Raw genomic sequence first — 21,167 nt, forward strand, 5'->3', positions numbered from 1 at the left:
ACAGTCCAGAGCAATGGAGAGTGTGGAAAAGAGGTGAAGAAGCGTGTCCAGGCAGGATGGAACGGGTGGAGGAAAGTGTCAGGTGTGATGTGTGATAGAAGAGTTTCAGCTAAAATGAAAGGAAAGGTGTACAAAACTGTGGTGAGACCAGCGATGTTGTTTGGTCTAGAGACAGTGTCCCTGAGGAAAAGACAGGAGACAGAGCTGGAGGTAGAAGAGATGAAGATGCTGAGGTTCTCTCTGGGAGTGACCAGGATGGATAGGATCAGGAATGAGTACATCAGAGGGACAGCACATGTTAGAGGTTCTGGAGATAAAGTCAGAGAGGCCAGACTGAGATGGTTTGGACATGTCCAGAGGAGAGATAGTGAATATATTGGTAGAAGGATGCTGAGTTCTGAACTGCCAGGCAGGAGGCCTAGAGGAAGACCAAAGAGGAGGTTTATGGATGTAGTGAAAGAGGACATGAAGGTAGTTGGTGTGAGAGAAGAGGATGCAGAAGACAGGGTTAGATGGAGGACACTGATTCGTGGTGGCAACCCCTGAAGGGAAAAGCCCAAAGGAGAAGAAGATGAAATAGACCCCCTTTATAGAGCCCCCAGTATAGACCCCCAGTACCGACCTCCAGTATAAACCAGCATGCGTTCTGGACCCCTTTCAGGCGACAGAAGACTGTCTCTATTCTGATGAAATGTCTCCATGAAACTTCAGGGGACGCTTCCTTCTATTCCCTCAATGAAGCTTCATTTAAGTGTGTGTGTGTGTGTGTGTGTGTGTGTGTGTGTGTGTGTGTGTGTGTGTGTGTGTGTGTGTGTGTGTGTGTGTGTGTGTCTGTGTGTGTGGCTCTCATCCAGCTGTACGGATGATGAACTTAAGAAGGTGACGTCTTCTCTACTTTTATCCGTTACGTTCCGTGAACTCTGTGACGATGGATTGTCCTTAAACACGTGTTCTAATCACGTCTGTGTAGTGACAAGTAAACTAGACATGAAGCTGCTGCAGAGGTTTGTTATTGGCTGACGCTCAGTACCTGCTCTCCTCCTCGTCCTCACTCAGAGAGGGGGGTACACCCCGGTCATTACCTCCCTCAGCCTCCATCTGACGTGTGCTGTCGTCTAATGTGGGCCTCACAGGTGTGTTGTTGTCATTCCAGTTCATTTGTGTTTAGAACATTTACTGTAGCGAGGTGAATACCCCTCTGCAGGCAGGTCAGAGGTCAGGGTCACTGGTTTTCTCATTTTAAATGGATGAGTGTGAACTGGTGACCAGAAGTCAACAGGTGGAGCCTTTCTTCATCGGTTCCGTGTAAAATTAACGTGGTAAACAAGCCTTCAAACGTGGTAGCGTGAGTACTCCGATTTCCCGACCTCACACCTTCTGCGATGTGACTTCAGGGCTTTCACACGTTGTTGATGCTGAAACGATGTCCCTGATGGTCGACGCGACGGTACAACACCGGTTGATACAGCAAGGCTTCCCCTCGTCTTTCATTAAACACACAACTAGTGCTAAAAATACAACCTTTGGATCACTGCATCCAGAAACTCACAGTTCACATGGGCCAGAACCAAAGCGGAGTTTCTTTGACAGCGTCAGTGTGTTCACTCCTCACTGCTTTAGTTAGAGGTGAGGAAGGCTGACCGATGTGGGCCATGAAGATCCGCCTCTCCAGGATGATCCGTCTTAATGCGTCACCAGTTAGATTCATCCCTTTCTGCAGAGCAGCTCAGCCAGAGGTGTCAGCCGGGTCCTGGTTAGGGCAGTTGTACAGGGCAGTTAGGGTTAGTATTGGTTAGGGTTATTATGGGTGAGGGTTAGTATGGGTGAGGGTTAGGGTTTGTATGGGTTAGGGTTAGTATAGGTTAGGGTTAGGGTTAGTATGGGTTAGGGTTAGTATAGGTTAGGGTTAGTATGGGTTAGGGTTAGTATTGGTTAGGGTTAGGGTTGGTATGGGTTAGGGTTAAGGTTGGTATGGGTTAGGGTTAGGGTTAGTATGGGTTAGGGTTAGTATGGGTTAGGGTTAGTATGGGTTAGGGTTAGGGTTTGTATGGGTTAGGGTTAGTATAGGTTAGGGTTAGGGTTAGTATAGGTTAGGGTTAGTATGGGTTAGGGTTAGTATGGGTTAGGGTTAGTATAGGTTAGGGTTAGGGTTAGTATGGGTTACGGTTAGTATTGGTTAGGATTAGTATGGTTTAGGGTTAGTATGGGTTAGGGTTAGGGTTAGTATGGGTTAGGGTTAGGGTTAGTATGGGTTAGGGTTAGTATAGGTTAGGGTGAGGGTTAGTATGGGTGAGGGTTATTATGCGTTAGGGTTAGTAAGGGTTAGCGTTAGTATGGGTTAGTAATGGTTAGGGTTAGTATGGGTTAGTGTGGGTTAGGGTTAGTATGGGTTGGGGTTAGTTTGGGTTAGGGTAAATATGGGTTAGGGTTAGTATGGGTTATAGTTAGTATGGGTTAGGGTCAGTATGGGTTAGGGTTAGTATGGGTTAGGGTTAGTATGGGTTAGGATTAGTATGGGTTAGGGTTAGGGCTAGGGTTAGAGACACCTTAACCCTCTTGATTTTGTCCTTATATCACATGAAAACATGTAACATACCCATGATAGGAATTTTTTCTTTCAGCTCAACTTCATCTAGTATGTTAAGATAATTATTATTTCACTATAAACTACTTCATTAACATATTTTACCCCAAAACACACAAAATATCATCAAATTTGATAAAAAATTCAAGTGTTTATTATACTAAAAACCACAAACATGCTCACTAAACAGTTTTGGAAGTTCAAAAACTAAATATACAGTACATTTCTAATATTATCATGTAAATGTGAAATTGAAATATACTGTATAAACAAACACTGTAAAACAACAGACCACTTTTCATTCTCAAATAGTGCAAAGATAACATTGAGAGACAATAGAGATGTAAGCAAGCTCAACCAGCGGTCGGTGTCGGGGTATTCTCCAGTTGTCCAGTGGGTCCAAGCGATGGTGTGGCTAAACCAGTGGAGATCTGGTCCTGGTCTGACCCCCTCCCTCCATGGCCTCTCTGGGGGGAGTCGCCACTCTCCTCATATCTGTACACACATTTGGATTTCAGATTGTTCAGATTATTGTCGATGTGCACAGGGTGAGTCAGTGTCGTTGGACGGCAGCGGAGCCCCTCCCGACGGCTCTGGGTGGGGCAGATTTCTCCCCCAGCTTACGTCTTCTAGAGTTATTGCATAAATACCCCTGTGCAAGCAGACGGTAGCTGAAGGTGTTTCTGAAGTTATCCACTTCCTCATTCCAACCACACCTTCACACCGAAGCAGGAACAAAACAATAGAAGCAAAAGTTAGAGATGAAATGGTTAATAATCAGAACCCTTTGGGTCTGATGGGTCAAACAGACGTCAGCGGGTCCAGAGATGGGGGGCCACGGGCTGGGTGAATCTGTGACCAGAGCCAATCACAAACGATGACGGGAGATGTTTGTCTCCGGCTGACGCCACTGGTTCTTGTCACCAGCAGGAAGCTGGTTGCATCCTGACCAAACCAGTCTGTAGTGGGTTCACGCTAGACCCACTGGATTGGTCGTTCAGTGTTTCTATGGTTACCAGTTGTCCTGAGGAGGGTTTCAGAGGCTGAACTCAAACACAACATTTTCATTCATATATTGTTTTGAAAGTTGAACATTTTTAAATGGACACAAGAATAACACGTTAATGCAACGCGTGGAGTTCTGGTGTGGTTCTTGCTTGTGCAGGAAGTACTTCACTATCACTAATCTGGATCTCAGGTTACCAGGAAGAAGGTGGGCGAACCAGAACATCCTGTTTCAGATCAACAGTCTGACCCAAGCACCAAGCCCTCATTCAGATCTGTTCTGACCCGACTCCTGGGCTGGTTCCTGGAGCCAGACCTGTTTGGAGATTCTTCTCAATGCCCAACAGATATGTGACAACTCACACTGCATGTATGTAGTGTGACATCATGTTATTACCCAGATTACACCATGGATTACACCGTGTTTTGTACTCAAAATGAATGAGTGGTGTTCTGGCAGCCACATATCCTTGTGTCTCCATTGTGTGTGTGTGTGTGTGTGTGTGTGTGTGTGTGTGCGTGCGTCTCCAGAAACAGAACATTTTCCTTCTGTATTGTCTGCAGGTGAAGCAGATTATGGAGGAGGCAGTGACGAAGAAGTTTGTCCACGAGGACAGCAGCCACATCATCGCTCTGTGCAGTGAGTACATGCTCTTCTTTTTCACTGGACACACACACACACACACACACACACACTTGTTTGAGCTCCTCAGCAGGTGACGAGGTCTGCTCCTCCATCAAGGACGCTGCTTGACGTCACTGAACATCTGACTTTGCTGCTGCATCAATGGAAAGTTAATAATGTCAGCGGAGCTAATGGAACCAACAACACAGGCTGTGTGTGTGTGTGTGTGTGTGTGTGTGTGTGTGTGTGTGTGTGTGTGTGTGTGTGTGTGTGTGTGTGTGTGTGTGTGTGTGACTCACACACCACACAACAGCGTGTTGAACATCACTGAACTGCCCAGTGGGTGGACCTTTAAAAATATCAACGTATGTATTGATGATTGGGAGGATATTGCTCGTTATTAATATTTAGTTTAATTATTCGTCATTTGATGAATTAAATGCAGGCGGCGTCCCGTCCGCTGCCGCGCTTTAGTCAGACGACAAACATGTCTTATTCATGTTTTCATCACAGCCGTTGGGGTTTTCTGCGTTTAAATCCGGTGTGGCTGAATGAGACTACCCGTGTTCTACCCGTGTTCAGACCTTGTCCCTGATGCAGGCGGCGCCATCGGTGTCCAGCATGTTTGACTGCAGACGGAACCGTGTCGGTGGAACTCGTGTTGGAGGCTGGAGGTCCTCAAGGGGTGGGCAGCCTGGAGAGCTGACGGTACAGATGGTCAGTTCAATAGGAGTGATCGCCTCAAGAATAGACTGATTTATCCATCCTCATCATCCTCATCATCCTCATCATCCTCATCATCCCCCCATTCATCGGCAGCCTTGCATTCCAGAGAATGGAAAGCCTCCTAATGACTGACATGGGAACACGTGTGGACAGGAAACTGTTGGTTGGACCAACTGTTCATCCATCCAGAGGGAGATGAACCAGCTGGCTACACCCCCACAGCTCACCCCCCACCCCTCCTTGATCTTTGGTTTTACAGATATTCACAGATTTAAAGTTATGATTTTAACTTTTTCATAATTTATAATAATTTATTCCACCTGCTTGTGGTAGAAAGTCAGCGTGCTTCTTCAGTCCTTAGACACGCCCCTCCACTGGTTGATCTCAGGCCTACCTCCAGCCCCCGAGCCAATGCTACCGCTAACCATCAGACTGTAGAGGGACCTGGCACCGACGTCGACGCCATGAGCTAATCATCAGCGTCTGGTGCTCCTGGAAAAGGTGCAAGGCAAAAGGTCAAATGCTAATGCTAATCGGTGATGTGAGCGCAGCATGAGTCACCGCTGCTGTTTCTCTTACGCCGTCCATTGAGATTCGTCTGCTAACGCAGGCCGGATGAATCCCATTGCCTCACGATGCAGCAGACATCCTGTCCCGCTTCGTCGTCAGGATTTAACTCAGTAATTAAAGCAATGAATAGAAGCGCTTCGTCTGTGTGTGGGCGGCGAGGCAAAGACCTGCTCCACACATCCTCACTGGCTTTCTCTTCTTCTTCATCGTTCAGTCACAGGAGGCTTGTGCTCTCAGAGTGTAGTAGTATGTGTGAGAGAGTTTGGTTTCTGTAATTATAGCTTGTGGAGACAGAATCAAATATTATAAGGGCATCTCTGCAGGTAACCCTCCTTATGAGCACCAAACAAACAGCTCTATAATGTGGCGCTGCTCAGAAACAGCTATGAAGCTATTAGCTGGAGGAGCGTAAAGCTTCACGTCCAGAAAGAAATGTGAATTCTAATGTAACGGTGACTGAAAGTGTGCGTTAAACACGGAGAAACCAAAAAGCTTCTGCTAGCCTCTTTGTCCCTTTGATAAGATGTATCTTGTGTGAAATCCATCCATCCATCCATCCATCCATCCATCCATCCATCCATTCTCTTGAAGAAGAGACAACTGTAATCATCTTGTCTTCAGCTGCTTATCTGCCTTGCAAGTAACAGGTTTTGGTCACTATCCCAACTTGCTACAAGTAAGAGGTGGGGTACACCCCGGACATTTTACCAGCACAAGGCAGTGTGATATACAGTAGGAATGATTAAATACTAAAGGTTTTGGGATAATCGAGATGGCCTGAAATGTCAGCAATTTGACTGCTCATGCTACAAAGCTTCTTCTTGATCAGGAAAGACAAATACTGTATAAAAAAAACAAAAAAAAGCAACTATAACTTTGTAAACTAATGTTCGGGCTGCTCCCCTTCCCAACCCCACCAGCAGTTAACTGGTATGCTCAGACATGGTTGAACTGGGAGCTGGTGGCGGTTACACAGAAGATGGTCTGTCTCTGCGTGTTTGGCTGTTATTCTGACTGTTGTGTAACTGTCTGTGAGTAGGAGTCCAAAACTTGTCCACAACATTTAAACCTATCATGTAACTCACCCTCATTAGCGTCACAGATGGGGGAGGAAGTTGTGTAACGTGTAAGGCATCGGTTGTTCAGTACGAGGAGATTCGTCCGATGGAGAGACGAAAGTAAAACAGAGATTAACACTACATGTGTTTTTTCAATCAGCTAAAATATTTAGGTAGAATAAGAATAAAGGTGGAGCGGTCTTGACTCACCAGGGATCTGCGCTGTGAAATCTTTTTTTTTTTTTTTTAAGAATGACAGTTTATCTCTTAATATAATAATTATCTTTGGTTAAAAAAAAAAAAGGAGTACCCAAAGAATATGAAGGGTTGTCTATCAGTAATATCTAAGTCAGGATTTATTGTGGTCTTCTATTTATTCACATGTTCTCATTAAAGATGAAATATGTTGATTTTCATTTACACAAAATGTACAGTGTGCATATACAACAGCAGAAGTGAAGTAATTATGATCAATAATTCAAATAAGTTTTAAATGGAGAATTCTTTATTATTTTCATCAGTTTGGTGATGGTTGTGAGAGGAGCTGATAAATAGTGCCTTTGAGAGTTGATTCGCTCTCAGTCCCTCTGAATGGAGGTGGTTTAAAGGTTCTGAGACTGTAAAGATTGGTTGGTGTCATCAGCTGGAACCTGAGGGTTTTTCTGTGCAGCTTCTTCAGAATGACCCAGATGGTCTGGTAAAGGGTTTAGGATTGAAAGTAAAAGGTTCACGTTAGAAAGGAAAGCGCTAAGCTTAGGGTTAGTGTTAAAAGGTAAAGGGTCAGCATTAGAAGGTAAAGGGTTAGAGTTAGAAGGTTAAGAGTTAGGATTAGAAAGTAAAGGGTTAGCATTAGTTGGTAAAGGGTTAGAGTTAGGATTATAAAATAAAAGTTTGTGATTATAAGATAAAGGGTTAGAGTTGGAAGGTAAAGGGTCAAAGTTTGAAGGTAAAGGGTTAGAGGTAGAAGGTAAAGAATTAGAGTTAGAAGGTAAACGGTTAGTGTTTAAAGGTCTTGGATCTATTGGAGGGAACTGGTTATTAAAATATGAGTAATGATTATTGAAAGTAATTATGAATTATTCAATAATGTATTATTCGGGATGTTTAGTTATTTGTGCTAATGGAGACTAAATTTGGATGTTATGAAATAGAGGGGACCCTTATGGACTTGAGTGTCTCTTACTCCATCACAGTAGATAGTCTGAGGAGAGGAATTTACAACCTAGGTGTAGTGTAGCCCCCTGGGAAATGGAGGCTCCCCTGTGCTCCTGTTGTTCCTGCTTTCTGTATCCTATATACAGGCCACTAAGGAATCATCCAAAGTCTTTCTTTGTTCCAAACCTCAAGGCCCAACACAAGTAAATGTTTGGGGATAGGAGATGAAGTAGGGTTAGGGTGAGGAGGTAGAGTTAGGATTAGTTGTCTGTTATTGCCCAGACTTTAAATTTAGGGTCAGACTCAGAATGAGCCTTCAGACGTCAGTCATTTGGTCTCTGCACTGCGTTCAGTTCATTTAAATGTTTTTGATGTAACAGCCATCAAATAATGTCATACTTTGGATAAACCCTTGTGCTTACATGCGGTAGCAGGAATTATGCAGGTAAAAGAAGATGAATGTAGAGATTGTACATCTTAATGATGAAGAGGGAGAACAGGGTTTGATTTACTGCTGTTTGAAAGAGACGAGTAGAAGCGGAGGACTGGAGGGAGAAATGAGGAGATGGTCTGAGGCAGCTAATGGGCTCATTAGGAAAGACTCAGTCATGTTGTGACCTGCCTCAGATCCAGAACTCACATCGAGGTCTGGAACCGCCGCAGACAGATGAACAGACCCAAAGAGAAAGAAAAAAACGAGACGTCAGACGACAGCAGTGATGAAGAGGAGAGCTATTTTTAACCGGAATTACAGCCAGATAATGGGAGTATTATCTTATTAAATTTGTAGTGTGAGGAAAATGTTAAAATTATGAACAAAGGGATAATGAGCTCACAGTAATGAGTGATGGTTCCATCCTGAGGAGGAACGGCGTTCCATCCCAGATCAGGAATGGAGCGTTTAGTCAGCTTGATGGGAAAACACGGAGATAAAACGTGTGTGTGTGTGTTTGTGTGTGTGTGTGTGTGTGTGTGTGTGTGTGTGTGTGTGTGTGTGTGTGTGTGTGTGTGTGTGTGTGTGTGTGTGTGTGTGTGTGTGTGTTTCTTATGTCTCAGTATTAAACGACGATGACCTTTGTTTCCAGTCAGGCTCTGATGTTTTTCTCATATTTTTTGTTGTTGTTGTTGTTGTTGTTGTTTTTTTTGGGGGGGGGGTCTGATCACAAGTTGTTTCTCATGATTTGTTCATTTATGTTACTTTTTGAGGGAACTCACTATCAAAGTGTCCAGAGAGACGTTGTCCATTCACTCTGTGTCTCCTTCACTGTCAGCTGGAGTCCGGAGGCTGTAGTGAAGGTGTAGTGATAAGATCTGTCTCCATGGCAACTCACCCTCAGTTAAACGATTGTGCTTTATGACAGAAACACGCTTGGACACACACATGCGCACACACCCACATATATACACACACACACACACACTGCTGTGCGGCAGTCTTTTGTGATGCTCACTGGAGGACTCTTCTTCTTCTGTGGTTGTTTTTAACAGCTGCTGTCATGGTCTGCTAATCATTAGCCGCTAACCCGGCTGTCCCGCCTGCAGGGTTTAAGTCGGGTTTCTGTTTCCTGTTGTTGTTTCGGAGAACGTCAGGTCAGGATCTAGTGTCATGTGATCTGCTGCAGGTTAAATGCATAGAGAACGGGTCGCAGATTTCTGCTGGACCGGTTCGGATCCTGGATCCTGTTCAGGGACCAATCTTTCTGTTTCTGGTGGTCGACAGGATTATCCTTCGTGTCATGAAGGATTCTAAAAGATTCTTTACCTCTGTGGGACCGCGTCAGAGCGGACCGCGTCAAGGAGCGGTCGGGGACAACCAAGGGCGGTGGAATATGTTTCTACATCAACTTAGGTTGGTGTAAGGATGTCACAGTGCTCAGCAGGTTCTGTGGACCGAACATTGACACATTCAAGCCCTTTTATTCTCCGCGGGAGTTCTCCTCTTTCGTGTTCGTCGGTGTTTACATTCCACCGCAAGCTAATGTGGATGCTGCACTCCAAACATTAGCGGAACAAATCACGGACATTGAAAGAAAACACCCGGACTCATTTTTAATCATCCTGGAGGTCTTCAACAGAGCGAAACTAAACAACGACCTCCCTACATACAGACAGCATGTCACCTGTCCAACCTGTCCGACGAGGGACAACAACACGCTGGATCACTGCTACACGGTAACTAGGGACGCTTATCGCTCGGTCCCCCGCGCAGCTTTGGGAAACTCCGATCACTGCCTCGTCCACCTCATCCCAGCCTACAGGCAGAGACTGAGAACATCCCGGCCTGTGGTGAAAACGGTGAAGAAATGGACCAACGAGGCAAAGCAGGAACTGCAGGAATGTTTTGACTGCACCGATTGGAGTGTTTTTGAAGCTGCTACGGACAACCTGGATGATCACACGGACACTGTGACAGCCTACATTAGCTTCTGTGAGGACCTGTGTGTGCCAACCAAGACCTTCTGCACATACAGCAACAACAAGCCATGGTTCACAGCCAAGCTGAGACAACTGCGCTTGGCTAAGGAGGAGGCCTACAGATCTGGGGATAGGGCTCTGTACCGGCAGACCAGGAACACACTGACTAAGGAGATCAGAGTAGCTAAGAGGAGTTACTCTGATAAGCTGAGAGGAAACCTTTCAGCCACCAACCCCTCGTCGGTGTGGAGAGGTCTGCAGGACATCACCGGCTACAGACGCCCGTCCCCCCCCGCTGAGGCCAACAAGAACCTGGCTGACGACCTCAGCAGATTCTATTGTAGGCTCGAAAAAGACTTGACACCCACCACCCCCATTCCACTACCTGCAGCCCAGATCACACCACCACTCACACCCCCAATCCCCTCATCAAAGACTGTCTGCACCCCACCCCCTGTCACCCCCTGTCAGCCCCACCCCCAACCCCCTCCCCTCCACACCCCCTTCCCCTTCACACCCCCAGCCCGCCCTACCCCCAACCCCCCTCAGTGTGACCGTCCAGGAGGTGAGCCAGCAGTTCCACAGACAAAAGATCAGGAAGGCGCCAGGCCCTGACGGTGTCTCCCCCTCCTGCCTCAAGGTCTGTGCGGACCAGCTGGCTCCAGTCTTCACACAGATCTTCAACAGATCCCTCCAACTGTGTGAGGTACCCTCCTGCTTCAAGCGCTCCACCATCATCCCGGTCCCCAAGAAACCCTCCACCACAGGACTAAATGACTTCTGGCCTGCCGCTCTGACATCCGTGGTCATGAAGTCCCTTGAACGCCTCGTGTTGAGCCACCTGAGGGACATCACAGGACCCCTGCTGGACCCCCTGCAGTTTGCCTATCGGGCAAACAGGTCAGTGGATGATGCAGTCAACATGGGACTGCATTTCATCCTGGATCATCTCGACCACCCAGGGACATATGCACGGATCCTGTTCGTTGACTTCAGCTCGGCGTTCAACACCATCATCCCTGAGCTGCTATCCTCCAAACTTCACCAGCTCACAGTCCCCTCTGTCATGTGTCAGTGGATCACCAGCTTCCTGACAGACAGGACACAGCAGGTGAGGCTGGGGGCGATCACCTCAGACACTGGGACAGTCAGCACCGGTGCCCCCCAGGGTTGCGTCCTCTCTCCGCTGCTCTTCTCCCTCTACACCAACGACTGCACACCATCGCACCCAGCCGTCAAACTCCTGAAGTTTGCAGACGACACAACTGTGATTGGACTCATCCAGGACGGGGATGAGTCTGCATACCGACAGGAGGTGAGACAGCTGGTGGACTGGTGTAGTCGTAACAACCTGAACCTTGAGCTGAACACGCTCAAGACTGTGGAGATGACAGTGGACTTTAGGAAGTCACCCTCCCCTCTGCTCCCCCTCACCATCGCAGACAGCCCTGTGGACTCGATGGAGAGCTTCAAGTTCCTGGGGACTACTGTTTCCCGGGACCTGAAGTGGTCTCTCCACATCAGCTGCATCCTCAAGAAGGCCCAGCAGGGGATGTACTTTCTCAGGCAGCTGAGGAACCACGGTCTGCCACAGGAGCTATTGGTCCTGTTCTACACGGCAGTCATTGAATCGGTTCTGTGTTCCTCCATCACAGTCTGGTTCGGTGCTGCCACCCAAAGGGACAGGACAAGACTGCAAAGGACAATCAGGTCTGCTGAGAAGATCACTGGGACCTCCCTGCCCTCCCTCCAAAAGCTGTACTCCTCAAGAATTAGGAGTCGGGCAGGGAAGATAATCTCAGACCCAACACACCCTGGACACTGTCTATTTAAAAGTCTACCTCTGGGAGGCGCTACAGAGCCCTCCTCTCAAAAACAACCAGATTAAAGAACAGTTTCTTCCCCCAAGACACCTGAACAATAAATGTTAAATTATTTGTCTCCAAGTCCTTGCAACCTGTTTACATGCACTCAGTACTTGTACATTGTGCCCCACCCCCACCCCCATCCCACCTACTGTGTTTTGCATCTTGCATTCTGTATTTAGTATAGTTATTTATAATATTTAGAATATATAGAAGTATTTAGAATAGTTAAATTTAAGGTATGAATGTACAGTTTGAGACACCACCTGCCGGAAACAAATTCCTTGTCTGTTTTTCTGATTCTGGCATTTCATCCTTTACCTTCATGGACAACATGGACAAAAATGACCACCAGTAGATCTGGATCAGGTGATTGATAATGTTTAAATGTATAGGATTACATTAAATTCACTGCAGTGACATGACAGATAATACTCATCCAGACTGACCTGAGATCAGACAGTGGCGTCATTGTTAACAACTTACTATGTAGAACCATGAACAAGCAGCACAGACGCGACCCATCGGTGTCTGACTGCTCCCTGCAGAATTAGAGTTGGATCTAATTAATAGAAATAGTCTTTAAAGTCTTTGAGACAACCAATGCCCTCCAGCCTGGACCTGCTTTTTAGTTCCTTCAAGACGGAGGTGGGGTCTTGCCCAGGTGGTGAGGGTCTCAGAGGGGCGATGGGAAATCAGACAACGAGATGACTGCTTGGCCTGCTTGACCATTCAGATCCCTGATGAGTGTTCACCTCACCCAGCTGGATCAGAGTACTCTGTCAAACTTGAAGGTCCGATGTTATCCTCTTTATAATTAATGTCACACAGCTGCCAAACGTCCAGCTCAGTGTATTTGAAATGTGTTGACTCCAACTGATCCGTGGTCCTCAATATCTGTGATTGAAAACTGATGAAACGAGCTTCCTGTTGAAACGCTCTGTTTGTCCGGCCATGATATGTTAATGAGCTCCCTCTGTTAACACCTGCTCCAGATGTGGTACACATGTGTCATATGCATGCACACGCGCCACATGCATGCGTGTTCCACCGTCCACTCTCACTTAGCGTTAGTCCAGAGCTTTTAACCCTTCAGTAACTTTGTTACTACATTTTTCTCTTGTTTTTCACTTATTTTTCACGATGTAACTTAATTTTTCTATGGTAATCACGGAGCTACTTTGTCAGTCAGCCGAACGTGACTCCATTGTGTAAACACTAGATCATCTGTTCCAACTGAGACCAGCTGGTAAACGTTATGAAGAAAAACAGTATTTGCAAATGGAAAAGAAATCAGTGGAGGAGACAACGGATGCGTCTGGAGAGGGAATAGGGAAGGTTGTGTCTCTCAACAATCATTATGGACAAAGAGCGATGGCTGGCTAACGACATGGAGGAGCTAAGCTAACGCAGTCTGATGCTTCCTATAACCACGTTTCCATTGATGTTGTGCTGACAGGGATGGTACCAGAGCAGTGAGACCAAACGTGGAGGTCTTGTGTTACTCGTGAACTACACTGAACTGTTGGCTGTTGGGCGCCGTCGGTACAGAATGTCTGTCCGCTAACTTTACGTCTCAGTGAGGAGGAAGAATGAAGCTATTACACTGAAAACTGTACATAACTGTGTAGATAGATAGATAGATAGATAGATACTTTATTAATCCTGGAGGAAATTGCATATATCCACTGCTCAGGCATTACTTAACAAATAATACTGGATAAACACCAGGAGAAAAGGAAACACTGACATCACAGGACATACCACAAGACATACATTACACTAACAGACAGACACATGCAGCACTAACAGGACTTATATACTAAACTATAACTAAAACATAAACAGTATAAAATTTAAAAATATTACAGTATTAAAATATAAACAGTATAAAATAAAATCTAAACAGTATAAAATTGAATTAAAATATAAAACAGTATAAAAAATAAATAAATAAATTATATATATATATATATATATATAAATATAACTGTATAAAATTAAATTTAAATTAAATTAAATCCATATTCAACCCCGTGCTGACCTCGCCACCTCCCCCCGCTCCTCCTGAGAGAGTCATTGTACCCCCTGATGGCACGGGGCACGAAGGAGGACCTCAGCCTCTCTGTGGAGGCGCTGTGTGACAGCAGTCTGTCGCTGAAGGTGCTCCTCTGCTGGGAGAAGGTGGTGTGTAGGGGGGGGGGGGCTGGTGTTGTTCATGATGGCCTTAATTTCAGACATGGTCCTGCTCTCCAGAAGCGTCTCCACAGAGTCCAGGCTCAGCCCGACCACTGAGCCCGCTCTGCGGATGAGTCTGTTCATACGGTCCATATCTCTTTTCCTGGCCCCCCCACCCCAACACACAATGGCGTATGACAGCACACTGGAGACTACGGACTGATAGAACATGAGAAGGAGCTTAGGACAGATGTTGAAGGAGGCCAGCCTCCTTAGGAAGTACATCCTGCTCTGCCCCTTCTTGTACACACAGTTGGAGTTGAGTGACCAGTTGATTGAGTGACCAGTTGATTGATTGATTGAGTGATTGACCAGTTGAGTGATTGACCAGTTGATTGATTGACCAGTTGATTGAGTGACCAGAGTGACCATTTGATTGAGTGACCAGTGACAGAGTTGAGTGACCAGTGTAGACATATATTATTATCTTATATATTCTCTATATATTAAGATTTATTTTTAGCTATTCATTCTTAAATCCTCCTTATTCTGACATTTGCTGTGGGGTTTTTTTTTCAACTATAGCAGAAAGCAATTCCCCCCTCGGTTCATATGTATTATATACATACACAGAACAAAGCAGACAAATTTCTGTTGTACAGTCGATACAGGAAGTGTTTGTTTCCCAGATTATAGGATTCAGTAGGGTTAGTAGATGTAGAGACTTAAAAAAATATGTTTCATAATAGGACCTCTTTAAGGTCAGTACTTCAGGCTGCATTTAGATGAGTTGTGGTTTTATTCCATCCTTCACGTCTTTATTTTGCTTCCACCTTGAATAAGTAGGTTCTGTATTTAAATGGTCTTCTTTCTGTATCTGTTTCCATGCTCTGTGCTCCTCCGGTGTCTGATGTCCTCCTGGGATGGATCTTCTCTGTGCAGCTTTATTTGACAGAAATAGACTTTCTGACGTGCTGCAGTGTTCCTGGAGGAATCAACCTGTTATAATTAAAAAGGCAGGGCGGGGCGGGTAATGCCGAGGGTAAAGTCATGACAGTGAACGACTTCACATCTGGGTGGTGACCTTTATAACATCTGCCCCCCTTATTTCCTGTCATCTCTCCAACATCAGGTGAATAAAACAAGTTAAAAGTCAAAATTCTTGATTATAGCTTAGGTTTATCAAATACACTCTGCTAATCTTGTGAATATAAATGCTTGTTTTGGTACAAAACATATCCTTGTGTTGTATTGGTGTGCTGTCCTCAGCTGGAATCGGTGGTTTCGAAGCAGCAGCGTGTCTCCGTGTCTCTGCTGGCGTTCTGTCTGGCAGCTGGAGTCGTGTTCCAGGAGATGGGTTTTTAATTGCTCTTGTTTGAGAAGCCATCGCTCCGTGTGCCTGAACACGGCAGCTGATAAATTATGGTTGCAGTATTTGCTGTCTCTGTTCGTTGTCTAATTCTTTCTTCTCCCTCATTAGTGCCACATGACAGCCGCACAAAATGCTGACAAATTAGACTAAGACAGGAGTAACTAAATGTACAGACAGCACAGTTCACTTGGAGCCGGGATTTGTAGAGTTTTTAGACATGTGGAATCAGTTCCGTCGCTGCTGTGTAGACCCCAGGGTTTATCTGAGACACGCTAACAGAGTAGCCAGAACACTTCTTTAAATAAGTAGCTCACCAGGTATCACAGAGCGACCGACCGGATTCCACAGGGCAGGAAAAGGAGATGAACACCTGTCTGATGACACGTTTTAGTTATAGGGACTTCTCAATGAAATATAAGGGGAATTGAATTACAGGTAAACTTTGGTTTATCATTCCAAGGTCTGCACGGAACTTTATTAATGAATGCATTTTCAATAATATTTGGTTAATATGAATCTATTTTAAGCTAACAAACAATTAAAAAATGTTTTTACTGTATAGTACAGAAAAAAACGTAGCGGTGTCATCCTCTTCCTCATTGCGGGGGGTTGTTATGGGCTAATAATCTCATATTAGATAGATAGATACTTTATTAATCCCGGAGAAAATTGTATGTTAATATTCTTATTTATTGCGCAGTAAAATGATGTTATGCTCTTATTTAACGGTTTGCTAGTGGTTTTATGATCCCAACATTTGAGGCAGACAGACGTAAAGTGGAGTAAAATGACATAAACTCCATTTTTATGTTTCCATGTTTGTGTTGTTTTTCTGAAAAGTGGCATAACTTAAAATGGAGTAACTTAAAACAAAGTAAGCTGAGGTGTACCTGTATTTTAATGTATAATTAAATACTCCAGTGAGCACCTGCTGAGCCTCATCCTTTTTCATTCGACTTTCCCTGTAATGAATAATATTGTGTATAAGGGCAGTTGATGCTGCCGAGCAGCAACAAATCTCCCACTCAGCGCTCTGAAGATGTATTAAAAGAGTACTTCAATAAGCAAAAGCAAACACTGTATTAGCATTTCTTCCTTTAGATTGTGACCAGGTTGTTATTAGCTTGAGCGACTGTAAGGCTCAGTTTTATTAGTCTTAATGAAGAACACTTCTCACTCTGTAATTGCTGGCTTGCATTTCATTGATTTGTGGCCTTTGAGGCAGATTTAATCAGGTTTCTATGTTGCAGTGTAATCAGAGTAGCAGTGACTAGCGCACCAGTGCTCTGCCTTGAGTTCCCTCCTGGTAGACGATCCAGACAGAACAGTCACTGAGCCGAACACCTCCAGAAAGTCTCGCCGTTCTTTACAGCCCTCGACTCTAATGTCCACTTTATCCTATTGCAGGTAAGCACCGCTCACTGGGCGATTAAATATTGATCCAGTCTGTCTACCCATCACCTCTGCAACTACTCATCAAATATGTAGGAGAAGGAGTGCCAAGGAAATAAATCATGCTGGGGTTTATTTCCGTTTGCTGATCGGATTTCTGTGGCTGGAGCGACGGCTCCCGACCCAGAGTTCCACCGGCAATCGATGGCCAACGTTACGTCCTGAAGAGCATTTTGTGTGTACATTTGCGGTCAATCAGTTAGTCAAGTCAATCAATTGGTCAAGTTAATGAATAAGTCAAGCAACAATTCACAGTGTGTGGCTCCGTGGTGCACTGGCGTTGTGCCCGGAGTTCCCCCTGCCTCATGCCCTAAGCCAGCTGGGATAGGCTCCAGCTCCCTGCTGAGGAGATGGCTTCCCCTGATGGTTCCAGGTGGTTTCTGGTGGTTTCTCTTCATTTTAATCACTGGTCCACATCTTTGCAGTTCTTTACAGTGCTGTCCTTTAGCAGCTTGGGTTTCTGGTGTCAGTCGTGCTTGTATCTACTCTGCATGGTTTCAAAGTTTAGGATTAAAACGTTTGGGTTGGACTGAGATCATCTAGAAAGGTCCATCTGTGGGTCAGGACTGCAGATGAGGTTCAGAACATGTCAGAACATGGCCAGGGCTTCTCCCCGTGTAACAAGGTGTTCGCTTCAGTATGCTCCATTCGGTCTCCTGTCATGTTTAAAATGACAGCAGAGCACAGACAGTATTCCTGGAGCAGATGACCTGTTCCAGGAAGAACACAATCCCAAAAATGAACGCAGCCCATCATGTGTGAACACCTAGAGCCATTCTGTTGGCCAGTCACTTGGTGCTCAACAATGGAAAACTGGAATAGTAGGAGCAAACTATACACATAAGAATACCAGGACCAAAGTGGAATACCAGGAGAAAACCGGAACACTAATACACAGGGAACAGACTGGAATACTTGGAACATACTAGAATTCTAGGAACAAGCTGGAATACAGGAACAAACTAGAATAGTAGTGACAAACTGGAATGCTATAGACAAACTGTATGTGAAAGGAACAGACTTGAATATTAGAAGCAGACTAGAATACTAGGAGCAAAACAGATATACAGTGGTACCTCTACTTACGAATGTCTCTACATACGTGGAGGACACGCCTCTTTAACATTGCGTGGAAGTCTGGGACAGTGGTGAAAGAGTGGCAGACTGGGGTGGTGGTTCCTCTTTCTAAAAAGGGGGACCAGAGGGTGTGTGCCAACTACAGGGGCATCACACTCCTCAGCCTCCCGGGGAAAGTTTACTCCAAGGTGCTGGAAAGGAGGGTCCGGCCGATTGTCGAGCCTCAGATTGAGGAGGAACAATGTGGGTTCCGTCCTGGTCGTGGAACAACGGACCAGCTTTTTACTCTCACAGGGATCCTAGAGGGGGCTTGGGAGTATGCCCATCCAGTCTACATGTGTTTTGTGGACTCGGAGAAGGCGTACGATCGGGTCCCCAGGGATATACTGTGGGAAGTACTGCGGGAGTATGGAGTGAGGGGGCCTCTCCTCAGGGCCATCCAATCCCTGTACGCCCAAAGTGAGAGCTGCGTTCGGGTTCTCAGCAGTAAGTTGGACTTGTTCCGAGTAGCTGTTGGCCTTCATCAGGGCTGCGCTTTATCACCAATTCTGTTTGTGATTTTCATGGACAGGATATCGAGGCGTAGTCGTGGTGAGGAGGGGTTACAGTTTGGTGGCCTGAGGATTGCAGCGCTGCTTTTTGCAGATGATGTGGTCCTGTTTGCGTCATCAGCCTGTGACCTGCAGCGCTCACTGGTCCGGTTTGCAGCCGAGTGTGAAGCGGCGGGGATGAGGATCAGCACCTCCAAATCTGAGGCCATGGTCCTCAGCAGGAAACCGGTGGACTGCCTTCTCCGAGTGGGGAATGAGGTCCTTCCACAAGTGAAGGAGTTTAAGTATCTTGGGGTCCTGTTCACGAGTGAAGGAACAATGGAGCGTGAGATTGGACGGAGAATTGGGGCAGCAGGAGCTCTCCATCTACTCCTTCAGTTCTGAACTGAAGAAGTCTCTTGGATGAGAGACGAAACGTCTTCAAGAACTTTGTTAACGTCCAGTGGATTGACTTTACCAGCTTTGATAATAACAAAGTGGATATACAAGGAACAAACTTGGAGTACTAGTCACAAAGTGGATATACACTTACTAGGAACAAACATAATTCAAAGCTGTGCGTATCTGAAGGTGAGATTTAATATTCCACTGAACAAAAAAGATGTGGAACCACTTACATTCCCGAAACACCATTAAATTTTCAAGAATGTCTTTCAAAAAATAAATAATACTCAATTAAATAAGTGCATAAAAGCGAGTTTTTAGGTCCATAATGATTAAACTGCAGATGAACATTGATATCCAGGTATTCCCATTAATACAGTACCTATTGTACCTATTGATATCCAGGTATTCCCATTAATACAGTACCTATTGTACCTATTGATATCCAGGTATTCCCATTAATACAGTACATATTGTACCTATTGATATCCAGGTTTTCCCATTAATACAGTACCTATTGTACCTATTGATATCCAGGTATTCCCATTAATACAGTACCTATTGTACCTATTGATATCCAGGTATTCCCATTAATACAGTACCTATTGTACCTATTGATATCCAGGTATTCCCATTAATACAGTACCTATTGTATCTATTGATATCCAGGTATTCCCATTAATACAGTACCTATTGTACCTATTGATATCCAGGTATTCCCATTAATACAGTACCTATTGTACCTATTGATATCCAGGTATTCCCATTAATACAGTACCTATTGTACCTATTGATATCCAGGTATTCCCATTAATACAGTACCTATTGTACCTATTGATATCCAGGTATTCCCATTAATACAGTACCTATTGTACCTATTGATATCCAGGTATTCCCATTAATACAGTACCTATTGTACCTATTGATATCCAGGTATTCCCATTAATACAGTACCTATTGTACCTATTGATATCCAGGTATTCCCATTAATACAGTACCTATTGTACCTATTGATATCCAGGTATTCCCATTAATACAGTACCTATTGTACCTATTGATATCCAGGTATTCCCATTAATACAGTACCTATTGTACCTATTGATATCCAGGTATTCCCATTAATACAGTACCTATTGTACCTATTGATATCCAGGTATTCCCATTAATACAGTACCTATTGTACCTATTGATATCCAGGTATTCCCATTAATACAGTACCTATTGTACCTATTGATATCCAGGTATTCCCATTAATACAGTACCTATTGTACCTATTGATATCCAGGTATTCCCATTAATACAGTACCTATTGTACCTATTGATATCCAGGTATTCCCATTAATACAGTACCTATTGTACCTATTGATATCCAGGTATTCCCATTAATACAGTACCTATTGTACCTATTGATATCCAGGTATTCCCATTAATACAGTACCTATTGTACCTATTGATATCCAGGTATTCCCATTAATACAGTACCGCCGGCCGCACACGAGCCAGGTTTACCCAGCTACTCCTCTTTCCTCGTACTCATCTGGTTTTCAACAGCTCAGGCTTTATTTAGCACCATGGTGCTCACCAGGCTCACCAGGGGTCATGACCCCAGGCGCCTGACTCCATCAGCACCTGGGAGAAGGCCTGAGGGCCTCGTATGTGTGTGTGGGGAGGGGGGGTTGTGGGAACCAATACCTGCTCTCACTTGTCCCTCACTGGTTTTAATCCCCTCTGTTGATCCCTGCTCTCTTCTTCCTCACTGCTGGCAGCAGGTTGAAACTCTCTCACTCCCACACAAACCAGTGGAGTCTGGAGTGGGTGGAGATTGTAGTGGAAGACCTCAGATGCTGAAGAAGCAGCGCCTGCAGCATCACGAGGCAGACAATGCACCTTTCACCTGTTCCTATACCTCTACCCATACCCATACCTGTACTGTACCTGTACCTATACCTGTATCCATACCTGTAATGTACATGTACCTGTATGGGTGTGGAGCCAATGTTTGAGACAGAATTTTTTAAACAGAAACAAAATGATGCCACTGAGCCACTGATTTGTCAGTCTTTAGTGAGATGATCAGTGAAGAGTTCAAATCAAAATGACACAAATTTGCCAAAAATGAAATCCAGTTATTTGAATAACTTTTTTTACAC

At 45.0% G+C, this 21,167-nt stretch overlaps 1 protein-coding gene across 3 annotated transcripts in view; it reads left to right on the plus strand.

Annotated features, from left to right (window-relative positions):
* The window catches only part of sgsm2 (small G protein signaling modulator 2), a 93,495-nt gene that overhangs the window by 17,297 nt on the left and 55,031 nt on the right, over positions 1-21,167 (plus strand). For all 3 annotated transcript variants that reach the window (XM_068316894.1, XM_068316895.1, XM_068316896.1), the window contains exon 2: positions 4,154-4,229. In XM_068316894.1, the coding sequence (XP_068172995.1) occupies positions 4,154-4,229 (76 nt within the window). The remainder of the gene's footprint in view (positions 1-4,153; positions 4,230-21,167) is intronic.

This window comes from Antennarius striatus, chromosome 6 (assembly GCF_040054535.1).
Source record: "Antennarius striatus isolate MH-2024 chromosome 6, ASM4005453v1, whole genome shotgun sequence".
NCBI classification, from domain to species: Eukaryota; Metazoa; Chordata; class Actinopteri; order Lophiiformes; family Antennariidae; genus Antennarius; species Antennarius striatus.